Genomic DNA, 15282 nt, shown 5'->3' on the forward strand with positions numbered 1-15282 from the left:
TATATATATTATAAAAGGTTGAACGACAAAGGAGGCTTGAGCGAATAAAGCAAAAACAGTCTCAGCTACAGGAACTTATTTTACAGGTAATTTTGGTATCCATGATCAAATAATTAAAAAAAAAAAAAAAACTGCTACATATTACATTTTTTTGCTTTCAAAATTCTGAAGTAAGCTTTGTGATAAAAGCTTTTGTTTTTTTTTAGTGCAGCTTACAGAATAATCGGTAAGGTAAGAGATACATACAGCAGGGTATGAAGTAGGGGAACATACAGGCCATGTGGAAAAGGCAATGTACAGTGCAGCTTGAAGGATAAGGAATGTACAGCGGGGCTGAAGGTGTGGAATAGGAAATTTACAGGGTTAGGAGATGAGGAATAAGAAATATAGGACATAGCATTTAGAGTAAGGTGGTTTGAATTAGGCAATGTACATTGCAGCATACAAGGTGAGGAAAAGGGGTATGCATTGTATACAATGATGCAGTAAATAAATTTAAGTGTGTATCGGAGCATGCAGATTGAAGTGGAATGTTATCGGAATTATACAGAACAGAGGGCAGTTTAGGGCTGTCTGGAATAGGGATCATACAGCAAAGTGTTAAAGGATAACCGCAGTTTCTAACAAAATTCAGTTATCTTGTTTAGACCCATTTCTGTTCACCTCATGCACCAACCAGAGCTCGTGTCTGATACTAGCAATGACCCTGCCAAATAAGAACATTCTCGTGGTGCACAAGCAAATTATCACATGCATTTTTGTTTTATGTCCTGCTGTTTAGAATTACATAACCAGTAAAGAATTAAGGCATGTATGCATTTACCCTTTCTACCCATTTATGCAATGTTTGTAAACCTTTTTAATTTGTTACCTGAAACTGTGACAAAAATGTTTAAAATTCTGTTGGAAGAGCTCTTCTAACGTTATGAATTTGCATGAACTGTAGCCAGATTAAGATAGTGCCTTAGCAACTGGTCCACTTGAGTTTTTAGTTGGTCAGCAATGGCTGTCATTCTAGATTCCCTCATAAGCTTTTTTAAACACCGGGGATTTGCTTGACATCTAGCTCAGTCAATACCTCAAGCCTAGACCTAAATTACTTTATTAGGTGCTCAGGAATCTGATATTATTGGGGTATCCTGTCACCTCCAGAAGGCTGGTGCACTAGCTATGTCAAAACCTGCAGCCAGCTCAAGATAACCCCCTCCTAATAGTATCCTAAAATGATGGATACCTTTCCTGCCTGCTATGTGTTCCTATTGTCTACTCAGTAATACTACTTTTGTTCGATCTCCAAAAACACATTCCAGTGGACCATCAGAACCTTAGCATGAGACCTGATGTCATTTTGTGGGTGAGGTTGTCCCTCACATTAGCAAGACTTTTTGTTTTGTTTTTTTCTCTTTCAATAATTTTAATGCTGAAAATACAAAGTGAGAGAGAGTCCTAGTTGTTACCTAAAATCAGGAATTGTTAAATTGTTTTTGCCAATTAAGTCACCAGAAATGTTCAATCTGTCCTGCTGGGGTTAGTCCATAGGGCAATTATAAGGGGGGTAATATCCCATTGGGCATTGGGGGGACAAAGTAAAAAAGGGATTTTAATATTTCAACAATGTATTCTACCCCAAATGTAAGATTTTTAGTATTGAGTACTTTACTAGTCTGTGAGTTGGTTGCAGGTTTTAAAGATTGATGTACAATTTATTTGGAGTCAATTTTCCCACCACTTTCATATATACCTGACATAGAAATCTGATGTGCTTGGAAAGCATGAGTCTTTAAAATGTTGAGCCAAAACAGTGGGCTTTCTGATGGTAATCTTTAAATCTGTTGAAGCATCTAAAGAAAAAAAAAGGTTCCAATATGGAGATTTTAAACAGATCTAAAACGCAAAATTTTTACTTTACATAAAAGGTTAGACAACCCTTTTGAATAAATTAGCAATTGTATTTTTTTTTAAGCGCAAAACCCTTTCTTTAATGTGAAAAAAAATTGCCGATCTCACTCATGCGCAGTGAGATTGGCAATCTATTTCCCCATTATGTCACCCGATCTCGTGCCTGCGCAGTTTGAGATCAGGTGATGTAAGAAGAACCTCGAAGAAAGAAGATGAAGGCATTGGGTCAAAGACAGAGGCAGGCCACAAATTAAGAAACCTTTCCGATGGATCTGCGGGATTACAGGTAAGTGTTTTTTTTTATTTTGGGTTTAGTTCCTCTTTAAATGGGAGTTCTGACTGTAATAGGCATCAAGCTCATTAACCTCCGAATAGTTTTAAATTTTGGCAGCTGGATATGGGTCTGTGTTAACAGGCTTTTGTGTTTTGATTCACTGGCTAATGGTGATTCAATAAAGCTTAGCGTAAAGGCTTTTGTCGATGCTTGCTGTACATTTTGCTCCTATACAAGCTGAAGCCTATGTTACTTTACAATGGGCCTGATTTATTAACCTCCCTAGCGGTACATTTCTGCCTGGATTTATGTCCAAAAGTGGTACATTGTTTTTCATGAAATTTTATTTTACAGTATATTATTATAGTATGAGTATAATAAAGTTTGAAACACAAAATCATGTGCAGAAGACGCCGTCTTCTGCATCGTGTGCAGAAGACGCCGGAGCAAGAAGAGAAGATGGATCGCAGTGATGGTCAACGCGGGACGCCGGCGGAACAGGTAAGGCTTTATTTACTAACCTTCCATAGGTTTACCTACCCCGAGTGTTACTCAGTGTTACCGCTTTCATCAACTTGTTTTTTTTTTTTTTTTTTTTTACACTCGGGGTTACTGCTAGGGAGGTTAAAGACAGGAGTAGATAGACTATCTTAGGAGAACTATTGTAGATTTTCCTTGGCTTCCTGTCTGATGGAAATCTGGTCATTGTGGTCATTGCATAGCAGTAAAAACTGCTTCTTACTTACTCCAAATGTGTAATATAATTTTGACAAGGCTAAGAACTTTACCTATGTTGACCAATAAAAAGGTATACCTTTAGTTTTTCACATTTATAGGTGCTAACACAGTTTAATGCTCTACTATTGCCTTAATTGTATATTTTACTGTTTTTGTTCCAGCAAATTGCCTTCAAAAATCTAGTTCAAAGAAATCGCCAAACAGAACAGCAAACAAATCGTTCGCCTACACCCAATTCAGTTATACATTTACCATTTATTATTGTGAACACCAGCAAAAAGACTGTGATTGATTGTAGCATTTCTAATGACAAGTAAGTAAAGGTTTTCATCCATTTAGAGGTCCCCCCAAGGCAGAGCTTTTGTAGCATTTCGATCTCCTAAAGTACATCTAAAGATTCTAGTATTCTGATGAGTCAAGTCCATTTACAGTGTGATTCACAAACTGTTGGTCATACCTGGAAGTTCCTTTGAAGGTTTTTTTGCTTCCAGTTTCACCAATTTAAGGTTGACTGGATACACTGTTTTCAGATATATATAAAAAAAGGGGAAAATTCCTTTTCCTGTTGAGGCTAATTTCAGTGGAGAGTATTCATAAGATTTTCTAAATACAAACATCCCAATTTTGACTGTTTTACATACATTGAACTAGAAAGTAGACCATTGAGGCAGAATAGTGTCCTGATTTGGATTCCTATAGTCCATTTACAATTCATAAATTAGTATAATCATATGTGTGAAGGTTTTCTGTGTATCTTTATTTCAGGGGCTTGGCTGCCTTTTAATACATATATTGATTAGTATTCTCAAAAAAAAAATATATATATAGTATATTTATACAAGGCCAATATTCTAATTTTTCCCCCCCAGATTTGAGTATCTTTTTAATTTTGACAACACTTTTGAAATACATGATGACATAGAAGTACTAAAACGAATGGGCATGGCTTGTGGACTTGAAACTGGCAACTGTTCAGCCGAAGATCTAAAGTTGGCACGAAGCTTGGTGCCAAAGGCTTTGGAACCGTATGTGACAGGTTAGTGGTTCAGCCCCCGCCCCCCACCCCCCCCCCCCCCACACACACACACACAAATTGTACTAATTTTGTGTGCTTTCTACTGTACAAAGTTCCCCCCTTATAAATGAGCTGTGTTCTCTAAATAAAAGAGACAGTTACAGAAGTTTAGTTTAGTATTTGGGGCAACATACATGTGAAAAATGCTAATTGGTTAATTGCTTGCTTGTTTCAAGATCTCTTTATTAAGGGTGTTCACTCTTTCTATAACTATATATTTTGGTTACGTTTCAGTCAAATATAAAGTAATATTTGTTGCCAGTGTGTTTATTGAAACTGTGAAAAGTGTTACATATATTTACTAATCAGTGATTGAGTTGAATTTTGAAGGCAATCCTTTAAATCAAACTGCTGAAATTAAAAATGCAAAATACGAAGTATATGGCAAGCTATTCCCATACAGCAAATGCTGTGATATTTTAAAATTGTAATTAAATGGTATGCTAGCACACAAATCTGTTGTAGGTGGCGAACACACACAACAGGATTAATACATTTTTATAATTCTTTGCATTAGGTATATAGCATGTATGAACAGTATACACAAAGCAATGTTTTTTTTGTTTTTTTTTTCCTCCTCTAAATAGAAATGGCTCAGGGATCAATTAGTAGTGTGTATGTCTCCTCCACAACAGGCTCAGTTTCAAATGGACGAAGATTTTCGACCAGGTAACTTCTTTCCTGACATTCATTTTCTAAGCATTTGTAATAAAAACACATTTTGTTGATATAGCTATATTTACCATTAGGTGAGACTACATTCTCTTTCAGTCGTGCACAATTCATTTCGCTTAGAATGCCTTAGGACTAATTTAACCCACAACATTGTGCTGCCATGCACATTGTTTTTGATCAATAAAGTTTTTGCATTTTCTATTAAATACCAGGAGGTTCCCAATGCTCAAAGTCCTCAAAGGTAGCCCAATTAAAACGAATGTGTATATGCTTGCAAGTATTGTATAAACTTGTGCCTAGAATCGGCACTAGATTTTGCCTGTGTTTAAAATGCTGAAGATTGTTTTGCTGCTCATTACAACATCAAATTTTCACCTATTGGTTTTTATGCTACTTGGTGTATCCAGCTTCCTGGGTCTTTTTTAAGGTTTTGCCCTTCTCAGCAGACAAATTTCTCTGCTATGGCTGCACCCATATCCCCACTAGAAAAGTTTTCCTGCTTCAATTCCTCCCTGTAATATTGAGTGCGTATAATACTAGAATATATAATACCTCTGTGCTTTGAATGTGTTACCAGTATTTTCCTGTCACTGTCATGCTTTAGTGTTTGGTGTCATCTCCTAATGTTACCTGTCCTAAAAGTAGGTCCCTGAATTTGAAGAGATCTTTTTTTAGATCTGGCTTTTACAGATTCTCGTGTTTTTGTTTTTTTTTTTACTTTCCCTCTTAATTCAGTACTGAAGCCTTGATCAAACTCTTCTGTGAAGCCTTATTTGGAAACGAATACTACTTCACCATACATGCAGATATGTCCCTATATAAATATTGTACTGAAATGGCAGAAACCTCTGCATAAGAACAATACTGGTCTCTAGCAGAAGAATGTTCACATGCACATTTGGTACTATATTGACAACTAAAATAAAAATGCTGCAATCCAAGTGCCAGTGGATTTGTTGCAGCACAAATCGCACATTGATTTCTGCATTATTGCAGTTTGGATGATTGTATCAGTGGGTGATCTGCAAATATCCTGCTCTTGTTTTCCATGTATCTTTAGATCAGTTTCTTGAGGTGGGGAATGGTGGCTTTTAGTAGCACAATTATGCTAGTCAATCTAGAATCCAATCCCTACATGAGATTAGGTCCTGTGTCCAGGTCTTAGTGGCATTATGTTTACGAGAGCATTAATTGCATGCTATGAGGGTTTGAATGGAACATGAAGAGATATGTGGTCTGCTGGAGAGGGATCTGCAATAATATTGTATTTTGGGGCATTTTCTTTAAAACAGATTCTTTTTGGTATAATTTTTTGTTGCAGTGATTTGACAGCAGATGGAATACAGGCAACCAGCTCCAATGGCTCACAGTACAGCAGCTCCAGGGTGGAAACACCTGTATCTTATGTTGGGGAGGAAGATGACGATGATGAAGATGACTTTAATGAAAACGATGATGATGACTAATGGAATACACAGTGTATTTAGTTATAAAATAAATTCAGGAACTTGCTTTGTGTCAATTTTTCCATCCCTGGTTAAGATCACGGCTACGGAAACAAAGTTGAAGCAATTGGTTACAACAAAACATTTTTTTTCTGTGCAGGTTTAAAATAATATTTTATTCACTGGGTCCCTATTTGTTCTCACACATTTTTTTTCCATTATTTTGCTACACTTCCTAATGATGTTTGATCCATGGATTAAAAATAAAATGCTATGCATAAAAGCAAAATACAATAGGCTTATCATATTGGATTTTATTTGGACATAATGTAGGATTAAGTATGGTTTTGAGAAATCATGCAACATCCAAAGAACTGTTTTTCCTTCCTGAAATGAACTAAAGTTCATTAGCTGAACTATTGCAGTTTGTATGATTTCTGTTGTATATTTTGGGGAAACTAAATATATTTTCTAGCAAAGTTTTTTTTTTTATTTTTTTTTTATTTTTTTTTTTTCCCTCTGCAATGCTAATGCAGCTCTGTGAAATGTCTTGAAAGTTGCTATATACAGTATATAAATATAAATATTGCTTATAGTATTTTGCCTGAATTCTTCCAGGTAAACTTTGATTATTTTTTTTATTATATAGTTTACATAATTATCATTTACATGTGTTCTGAAGCAAATGTTTTGTATTTGTTTCCTAAACTCCTTGTAATCTATTATAATGTTGAAATTATAGAGTTTTAACAGTTTTCTTTTTATTTTTTTCTTCAGATTTGTGAATCGTTTTTAGCAGTCATATTTTCTATGAAATTTTTAAGGCAAGCTGTAGTTTAAGAAACTTATTCACAAGGTAATAAACTGCACAAATGCTGTCAGCTGCCTACTGAATACAATATTCTTTTTATTGGAAAGTGCATACACTTATGTAATTTTAATACCTATACAGAGACCTATAAATGATTTGTTTAACTTGGCACTGTTAGTTTTATTAATAAAAAACATGCATGGGCATTACAAAGGTGTTCTCTAATGCAATTCTTATTTTTTTTCCCCTAATGTCAAGTTTACAAATTTATATGTAGCGAATAGCAAGCCTTTACTATTATCAATTCTTCATGTTTTCGTCAGTCATTGAACATTGATCTACAATGCTTTTATTGGTACAGTGCCACATAACTGAAGGCCTAGGCTTTTGGTATTGTGGTTTATGTTAAATAGGCTCTGAGTTTGGTTGGGTTTATCTTTCCTTTTCAGCAGAGGTCATTTGAGTTTAGACCTTCACACATGTGATACCACACTGAAACAAATCTGCAGTATGTAAATGGTTTAGGCATTGATGCATCTGAACAAGACAATATGGTTGAAGAAAAACTCAATTTGTGTTGTAAACATAGCATATTCTATTGCTATACATTTTAATATTTGTCATAGATAATATGCATGTCATCCAGTCCCATTCCTATTGATCATTGGGAGATATTGTCGTATGTATTGAAAGATACAATCTAATAACATATGTGGTTTACTTTGTTGAGTTTTGCTGGGTTGGAAATAGAATTGGGTAAGCTAATCTGTGAAGGTTTTTTTGTTAGCTGTGGAAAGCATTACAGTCACAAGTTCTGGTTCAGTGGCTATTTTTATCTGATATATGTAGAGTATATTTGTTGGTGGTTGTGCAGGGTGTCCGTGTCCTTTTTTTATTTGTTTCTGTGATCATTAAAAAGTTTACGCAAGGGACTTTTCAAACAGATTAAGCAGGCATGGGCCACTGTTGTCACGTTTAGGAAACCTGGCCTGAGACAATGCAGCACATGGAGTGGCATGGGATGATTTTTAGCTGCCTAAAGCACCAAGGGAGTTTATACTCCAAAAAAACTATTGCAGGTGATCTGGACAATCTACTGTTGCGAAAAGAATCTTACATAGAGTTGGAACAGCATCCAAATATTACATAAGTTCAGTTGGATTTAAAATCTCAAAAAGCCATCAGTTGTACGTTGTTAGCTTCACTCTCCCATGCAGCCCTTTGGGAAGCCATTAATAGCTCTTCACTGCATAGAGGTGATGTGGAATGCCATCATATACTTCTGTGTAAATAGTGGTGGAACCTATGTTAACATTTGGTGGTTAGTCCTTGGAGATACCAATTTTAATTTGTTATTACTGAGGGCAATCTGGCTTTACTACATTTAAATCATTTGCCATGATAGTCTTCCAGACAATAAATTTAGAGAGATATTTTGGATATATATGAAAAAATATTCAACAGTTTCAATGCATTATTTAGGACAATAGATGAGAACAATTTTCAAATTCTTAGTACAATATTTTAAAAGTATCTATTTGCAGGACCATTTAAATAGTTGCCACATATTTTTGTGCTGAAAGGGCATGTTTATCATATAACCGTATCATCATAGCAGAGAGATCGGAGAATATGATTTATCGAAGAAAGAACTAGCAGCCCACTCTAGTATTTTTGCCAAGAAAATCCTAGGAGCAGAAGATGAACCTCTCAAGTCTGAAGGTATCCAACAAGCTACTGCATTGAGGGCATGTGTTAGTTTTTATAAGAGCTAAAATAATTGGTTGGATTGATAAAAGTTGAGTGGACAATCAACAGCTCAGGTTCTCTGATAGATTGAAAGGAAAATTTGATAGTTGTATTTACTATTGAAACCTATGGCTTTTTACACACGTGCAGTCATTGTCATTGGAAACGATCTTTCACGATCCTTTCCAATGACTAAGACTGCAGAATGCACGAATGAGTGCTGTACATACAGCGCCGTTCTGCTCTGGAGAGGTGAGGGTGGGAACGACGGAGTGGCACATCGCTGCCCTCTCCCCCTTCACTTTCATTAAGATCGTTTATCGCCCTTGGATCTACCAGGACGCTCATTCGGACAATAAACGGCAAGCGCTGTACACACGCAAGATTCTGTTCTGAAATCGTCCCTGAGCTGATTATCGGACAAGAACAATTGCACGTGTGTACCTAGCCTTTGAAATGAGGTAAACGTGATGTGATTAAAGGACTGTCAGATAACATGACCAACTTGGCTAAACAATGTTGAAAATTGATTAACTTGGATTAAAACTGGTCATTTTACGTTAGACCACCATATCATCTTTTGTGAATAAGAAACTTGAAAGAGAAATTGGTAAAGGGGTTATCACCAATAAAAAAAAAATTTTAATGTTAATCCTTGGTCACATGTAAGATGGAATGATTCTATTCCAACAGTGAGTAATGCCATTCAACAGTTCAAAATACTTTATTGTATTAAAAGGTATAGTCTCAAAGACCAAGTGTAATGTAATCTGATCTCTAGATCGCTCCTTTTCAAGGAAGAAAAGAAAATTATTTTATATATTTATAGATGGTGATTATCTCTTCCCCTCTTTTAAAGTAAAGTACAAACAATTTTTTTTAAGGAAAATTTTGTAATTGTAAAGGAAATGGACAAAGCAGGCACTTGTGTCTAGAGAACAACAGTGCTCCAAGTTTGTGCTCCAACAGATAGAGAGAAAGGACATTTCACATTTTTATGAGAATCTGTAGCATCTTCTGGATATTACACCCAGGGAAAATTTTGCATACCATATAGATGATTGGAATGCTAAAGCCTTCAGGCAACATGTTGAAGAGTCAAGTTTACCCTTGGTAAAACAAAACCAGTGAAAGACTTGTGTCAAGGTAATTGGTAGTTGCAAAAAACCTCTTCAAACATAAGAAAACTTTGTATATGAACTGTGTCAAACACTGGGTACTGCAGTTGAATTAATTACATATTGACAGAGATGAGAGTTTTATGCAAACTGCTAAAGCAAGACCTGAAGTCAAATGTTCAGATCATTATTTTCTTACTACAAAGTTTAGCATCAAATTAAACAAAAAAATCATCAGACCTATTACACAGGACTCTTAACAATTCCTCATATAAATTCTCACTAGAACAACGCATTTAAAAGATTACTGGATAGAATGTATGAAGAGCTATGCATAGGAAAACCTGCTGAACAACATATGTAAAGCAAAAATGTAATTTTTTTTTAAAGCGTACCAACCCAAAAGCATCGACAACCCTTCTATGTAAGGTAAAAATGTTTTTTTTTTTTGGGTGATCAAGACAAAAGAGGAGCGTAGAACCTCCTGGGATACTTACGTCACACATCCCGGGAAGCTCTGGCTTCTGCACATGCCTGAGATTATGGACATGCACAGAAGGGGCATTTCCCCTAGGGCAAAGAGATGTCGACCTCACACATGCGCAGTGGGATCGTCTATTTTTTTTTTTTTTTTTACAGCTGCTACATTACCTGATCTTGCAACTGGCTGCGCAGGGGGTGATCGGGTGTCGAAGAACGAAGATCGAAGATGCCAGTGCCCGGTGCTTCCTCAGCAGCGGGGACGAAGAGGAATTCCAGGACGACGCAGGACCAGATCAAAGCAAAGACCAGGGCCATTGTTAGTTACGCTTTAAGTGCAACACCTTTTTTTAAAAGAAAAAAAAAGTGCATCCCTAATCTTGGCCATGTGCAGAAGGTGTATTTTTTTCTAAAAAGGGAAAGAGATGGCAATCTCACGCTTTCGCAGTGAGGTGAACTCCCCCCCCCCCTCCTTTACAGCAGGCTACGTAACCTGATCTATGGTGTACACCAACATCATTTAATTTCATGTTAAATACTCTAATTCCCAGTTCTACAACTAAAGACCGTAAAGCATAAAGGAATACTGAACACAATCTTTGCTTTGCTAAAAACAATATTAAATCATTAGTTTATCCACAATTCAGTACATTGTTTTTTTATTTTCCTTGAATTCATTGAATTATTTAATGATTGCATATCCTTGTTATTTGGAGCTAGTTTTTATGCAGAAGAGACTCCAAACTAGAATATCCTACGGCTATGGCCTAAAGCTGCCTAATTCCATGTGGTGGATAATATCACCTTCTACTTACTGAACTGTGCACGTGTATCTTCTTGGAGATCACTGACCTGCCTGCTGAGCTCAACTCAGGTGTTACCTCTTACTGACTTATTAAATGGGACACACATCTGCATGTAGGTTTACTATAACACTGTTACTAGTACAATATTGCACTATTCAATGGTAAGAGGTGATATGAAAAATACATTCTAGTAAAACTGTGTTCGTTTCTGACATCTAAACAAGTGTAGGACTAATAAAAATAGTTGACTTGCCGATGACTTAATGCTTAAATGAAGCATTGTCTGTCCCACTACAAACATACCTTTTCATAAATGAACAATTTATTCTCTTCACCTCAGTTAATGTAAACCTGAACACTAACATTTATGCTGGTCCACAATCCAGGTTAAGGAAGGCAAAAAGGAGTGGTCCATTGGAACCAGTCAGATTTTGAAGTTTTCACTGCGCTGTTGCACTGCTAAGAGTCACTGAAATTTGTGAATTCTCTTTGCCTCAGTAATTCCAAGAATAACTTCTGTTTCTCATGGTTCTGAACTGTTAGGGTAAATGTAACCTTTTAAATTATGAAATGACACTTATGATAAAAGGTTACTCTTCAGATACTGATTGATAAAAGATATACTTCTATGGCACATTGTGCATCCAAGATAAATGCTACAAAATAATTATGTGAGCAGCTGTTACACTGGGCATAATAGGATTTCTGTTCTGTGTGATGTGTTAGATTTAAGTAGTGAGTTAGAAGTTTGTAGATTATTGAAATTCATAATGAGGTGAACATGAATGCTAGGATGATTTTACTGCAAACAAAATTATTAGAAACATTTGTGTAGTTGTGAGTTAATATTATCATAGCTCGGATCATCAGACCTAGCAGTCTACAGGTTACAATCAGCACATGCTCTAAAATTCTTGATTGAGCTGTTTTTTAATGTGCTGTTGAGCTTAGGTGAGATGTGAAAAAGACTTCTTTTTCTTTGAGAATTGCCTGTTGACCTATGGCCTTTCATTTTTCCCGAGGACTGACTGGCCATACCTTGTTCTGCACTGTTGCTGCATGAATTCATTTTAAGGTTGTATTGCGCACTATCATTATCAATTTAGGGGCTTTGATTGGTTAACATCTGCAGGCTCTGGAGGTCAGTCAACCGTGAAGTGTGAAAAGACAGATAGTAATGCCTACTATATAAAGATATTGTAAAACTGCCTGAACACATTTGTTGATATCCCTTTTTTAGATTAGATAAATAATTAGAATAGAGTGATTTTTCTTCAAAGTGTTTTTTTTTTTTTTTTTTTTTTTTTTTATTATCTTTGCACAACTGCAGCTGTGTGTGATATCAGTTATTCAGCTTATTTAAATAGGGAAAAATAATCACTCTGCTGTTTGGTATCATCATGTATCCCACACTGAACTTAGGTCAGAGTAATTAGAGAGCTCTCAACAAATTGATAGACAAGCATCTTAAAGGCAAAGGCTACAAGATCATCTCCAGTGCAAATATTGTTAGGCTACAGTTCCATGAACCCTAACCCAATCTCCCTACATTTAATGACACCAAATGCATAATATCTGTTCTTTGGATGGATCAGATACAATTGGCACGTCATATAAGCTGTATGTATTCAGAAGAAAACGCAAAGCTTTCAATAAAAAGTATACCATACCTACTGTGAAACATGGAGGGGATATGGTTATGTTACGTGGCTGCTTTGCATCTGGCACAGGAGTCTGTGCAGGGAGCAATGAATACTAGCCCTAAATAAAACAAGGCTTTTTTATGAAAAAATATTTGGTTACACTGCAAAATACATGTTTAACACACAACCCTGAATATATAGATTTGTTCTTATAAATTATGCTTTTTCCACCAAATGAGCAAACAAAAAGACCAGTGGTTTTAAATCTTTTAACAATATGCAAGGTATTCTTTTATTTCAGTTATATAGAGTTTTCTTTATTATTTGCACAACATTATATTAGCATAGTTTCTAGTTGAAAGTGTACATTAAGCAAATGGTTGAATAATTTGTAATTCAGTGATTGATACACTTTTGCAACAATGCATATCCAGGCCGGCTAAAAACCCCTTGTCAATCATCTGCCACTATGTAGCTCACTAGTCAATGATGTGGCATTATTACCTCCCCTTTGGATAGGGAGTATGACCTGGGAAGCTGTAAAACTGAACCAAAAAGTAATTCAAAGTTTTTCTTGACCTGGAAGTGCGGCAGAGATCAGCACTGGTCTCCTCCCTAAATAGGATTAGTAGAGTATCATTTTAAACAATAACACAAACATATCAAATATATAACTGTCTTTTTTAGGCTGACATTTGTTTCTTTGTTGTACCTAATATGGGTTGTTCTACATATTATATATTAGACTAAATTAACTTGTGGCATCCTATTGCTAAATAAATGCACATAGTTAAAACTAATATCAAAATAGAAAATTATTGTATTTTATCTAATCTGATTTAATAATAAAGAGCTGTGTCAGTATTGGTGTGTACAAGGACTCTTAATTAATTTGTATAGAAAAACTCACAATTGGCTAAAATAATCTACCTCTAATAGCAAGCATGAACTGTAATAAATAAAAATGCATTAAGCATGCTGGGGCTGATTTATAAAAAAAAAATGGAGTAACGAAAAAATATCACAAAAGCCAATCAGGAATTATTTTGTAACTATTTGTTATGGGTAACTATGCACATTGCCATTTTTCTTATTTAGCGTTGACTTATTCTGTTAACATAAATCCAGTCCAGGAAAAGATTGTAGTTTGATTTAACTGCCAATGAAAATTTGAATATCAATTATTTATATATTCATATATATCAGTGCATGTCTAGAAAAATTATTTATATCAACATGGTTCTTTTCTCCTAAGCTGTTAAGTGAACATGTATACTATTTAATGACACCATCTTATGTCACCGGCAAAACCAGAGCACAAAGAACATAATAATGACTCTTCCTCTGGAGGATAAATCTGCAGAAAAAAGGAGAATACATATTTATTAGTTCTGGTGTGGTACTTTAGACAGCTTTCAGAAGGAATCTAATTGGAGAACAAAAATAACTTATTCTTGTGAACTACTGATCTGTTGTATGCTTTCATGCTTAAACTATACCAAACGGATTTGCTATTTACAGATAGATCTATCAAATCTCTTTTGTGTTTAAACTGAATAAAGTTAAAAACTGAATAAAAATAAGTAATGAGGGAATCTGCAATTACAATTACTGATCTGAAAAGTCTAATTGCTTGGCTTCAATACATTGTAAGTTATCTAGAGCAAACATGCAGCACAATAAGTCAGAACTATTGACTTGCAAACTTGTTCTAGGTCAATAATTTAGGATTAGTATGACATCCACGAAACTGACCTTTACAGAAGTACAAGTCTGCAGTTGCAGCTTACATATATCTGTCAATACAGGTTTTCTTAAATGTTTTCAGTACAGCCTGATTATACCATGAATATACTGATAATTAACTTGTCACCTTGTCCTATCTTCTCAGAGTCATGATCAGCAAACAGTTATATTTGAGTTTGACTCTGATTAGTGTACTTTTCTTATGACGTATTTCATGAAACACTGCCACTGTAATCATACCTTCCAGTCTCGAAGGGCGCTTTAACTTTTTATATTAAGTTTGAATGTCACTTTTCCCTCGTATGGATCATGAACATTATCGGTAGTAATTCCATCGGCATGAACTGTACATACGACTTCAACCAACTTATTGTGTGGAACGTTCACCAACTTTACTGCCACCAATGGATTGGTATAGTTTGGCTGAAAAAGAAGCATACATTGCCTTAGTAAATCTGACAAGCCAGTGAAACTTGTGGTGTAAATGTAGCTGGGAAAGGTGATACCTGAGCTTTCATTCCATAGTATGGGAAGTACTGCAAGTTAAACGATGCATCCTCTGGGAAATATTTTACCTCCCAGGTGTCTTCTTTTGTCTGTGTTTTAAAAGCATACATAGGATTAATTTATGTATAAACACAAGTTGTGTTATATAATTTAATTTTAACAAAATACATGACAAGACCTCCAGTGCCCACATACACTTTACATATATGTATACCCAAAACATTTTTATTGATTTAACTAATTAATCCTAATTTTATTTTGTGCCTTTCTGTTTGTGTGTTCTGTTAACTTCTTTCCTCCAGTCTAGAGAACATAA

General features: G+C 35.4%; 1 protein-coding gene and 1 long non-coding RNA gene across 2 annotated transcripts in view; one reads left to right on the plus strand and one right to left on the minus strand.

Moving 5' to 3' along the window:
• Window positions 1-7130, plus strand: part of TFDP1 (transcription factor Dp-1) — a gene marked incomplete in the record, with an annotated part of 25103 nt that extends 17973 nt beyond the window's left edge. The window contains 5 exon segments of the mRNA XM_072412579.1: window positions 18-86; window positions 3073-3224; window positions 3781-3947; window positions 4574-4655; window positions 5983-7130. Coding sequence (XP_072268680.1) covers window positions 18-86; window positions 3073-3224; window positions 3781-3947; window positions 4574-4655; window positions 5983-6127 — 615 coding nt within the window.
• A 5850-nt stretch (window positions 7131-12980) lies between these two features.
• Window positions 12981-15282, minus strand: part of LOC140321837 (uncharacterized) — a 2821-nt gene continuing 519 nt past the window's right edge. Inside the window, exons 2-4 of the long non-coding RNA XR_011919016.1 lie at window positions 14966-15055; window positions 14700-14882; window positions 12981-14070 (exon numbers count right to left, since the gene is read on the minus strand). This is a non-coding gene — a long non-coding RNA (uncharacterized lncRNA). The remainder of the gene's footprint in view (window positions 14071-14699; window positions 14883-14965; window positions 15056-15282) is intronic.

The sequence above is a fragment of the Pyxicephalus adspersus genome, chromosome 1 (assembly GCF_032062135.1).
Source record: "Pyxicephalus adspersus chromosome 1, UCB_Pads_2.0, whole genome shotgun sequence".
NCBI classification, from domain to species: Eukaryota; Metazoa; Chordata; class Amphibia; order Anura; family Pyxicephalidae; genus Pyxicephalus; species Pyxicephalus adspersus.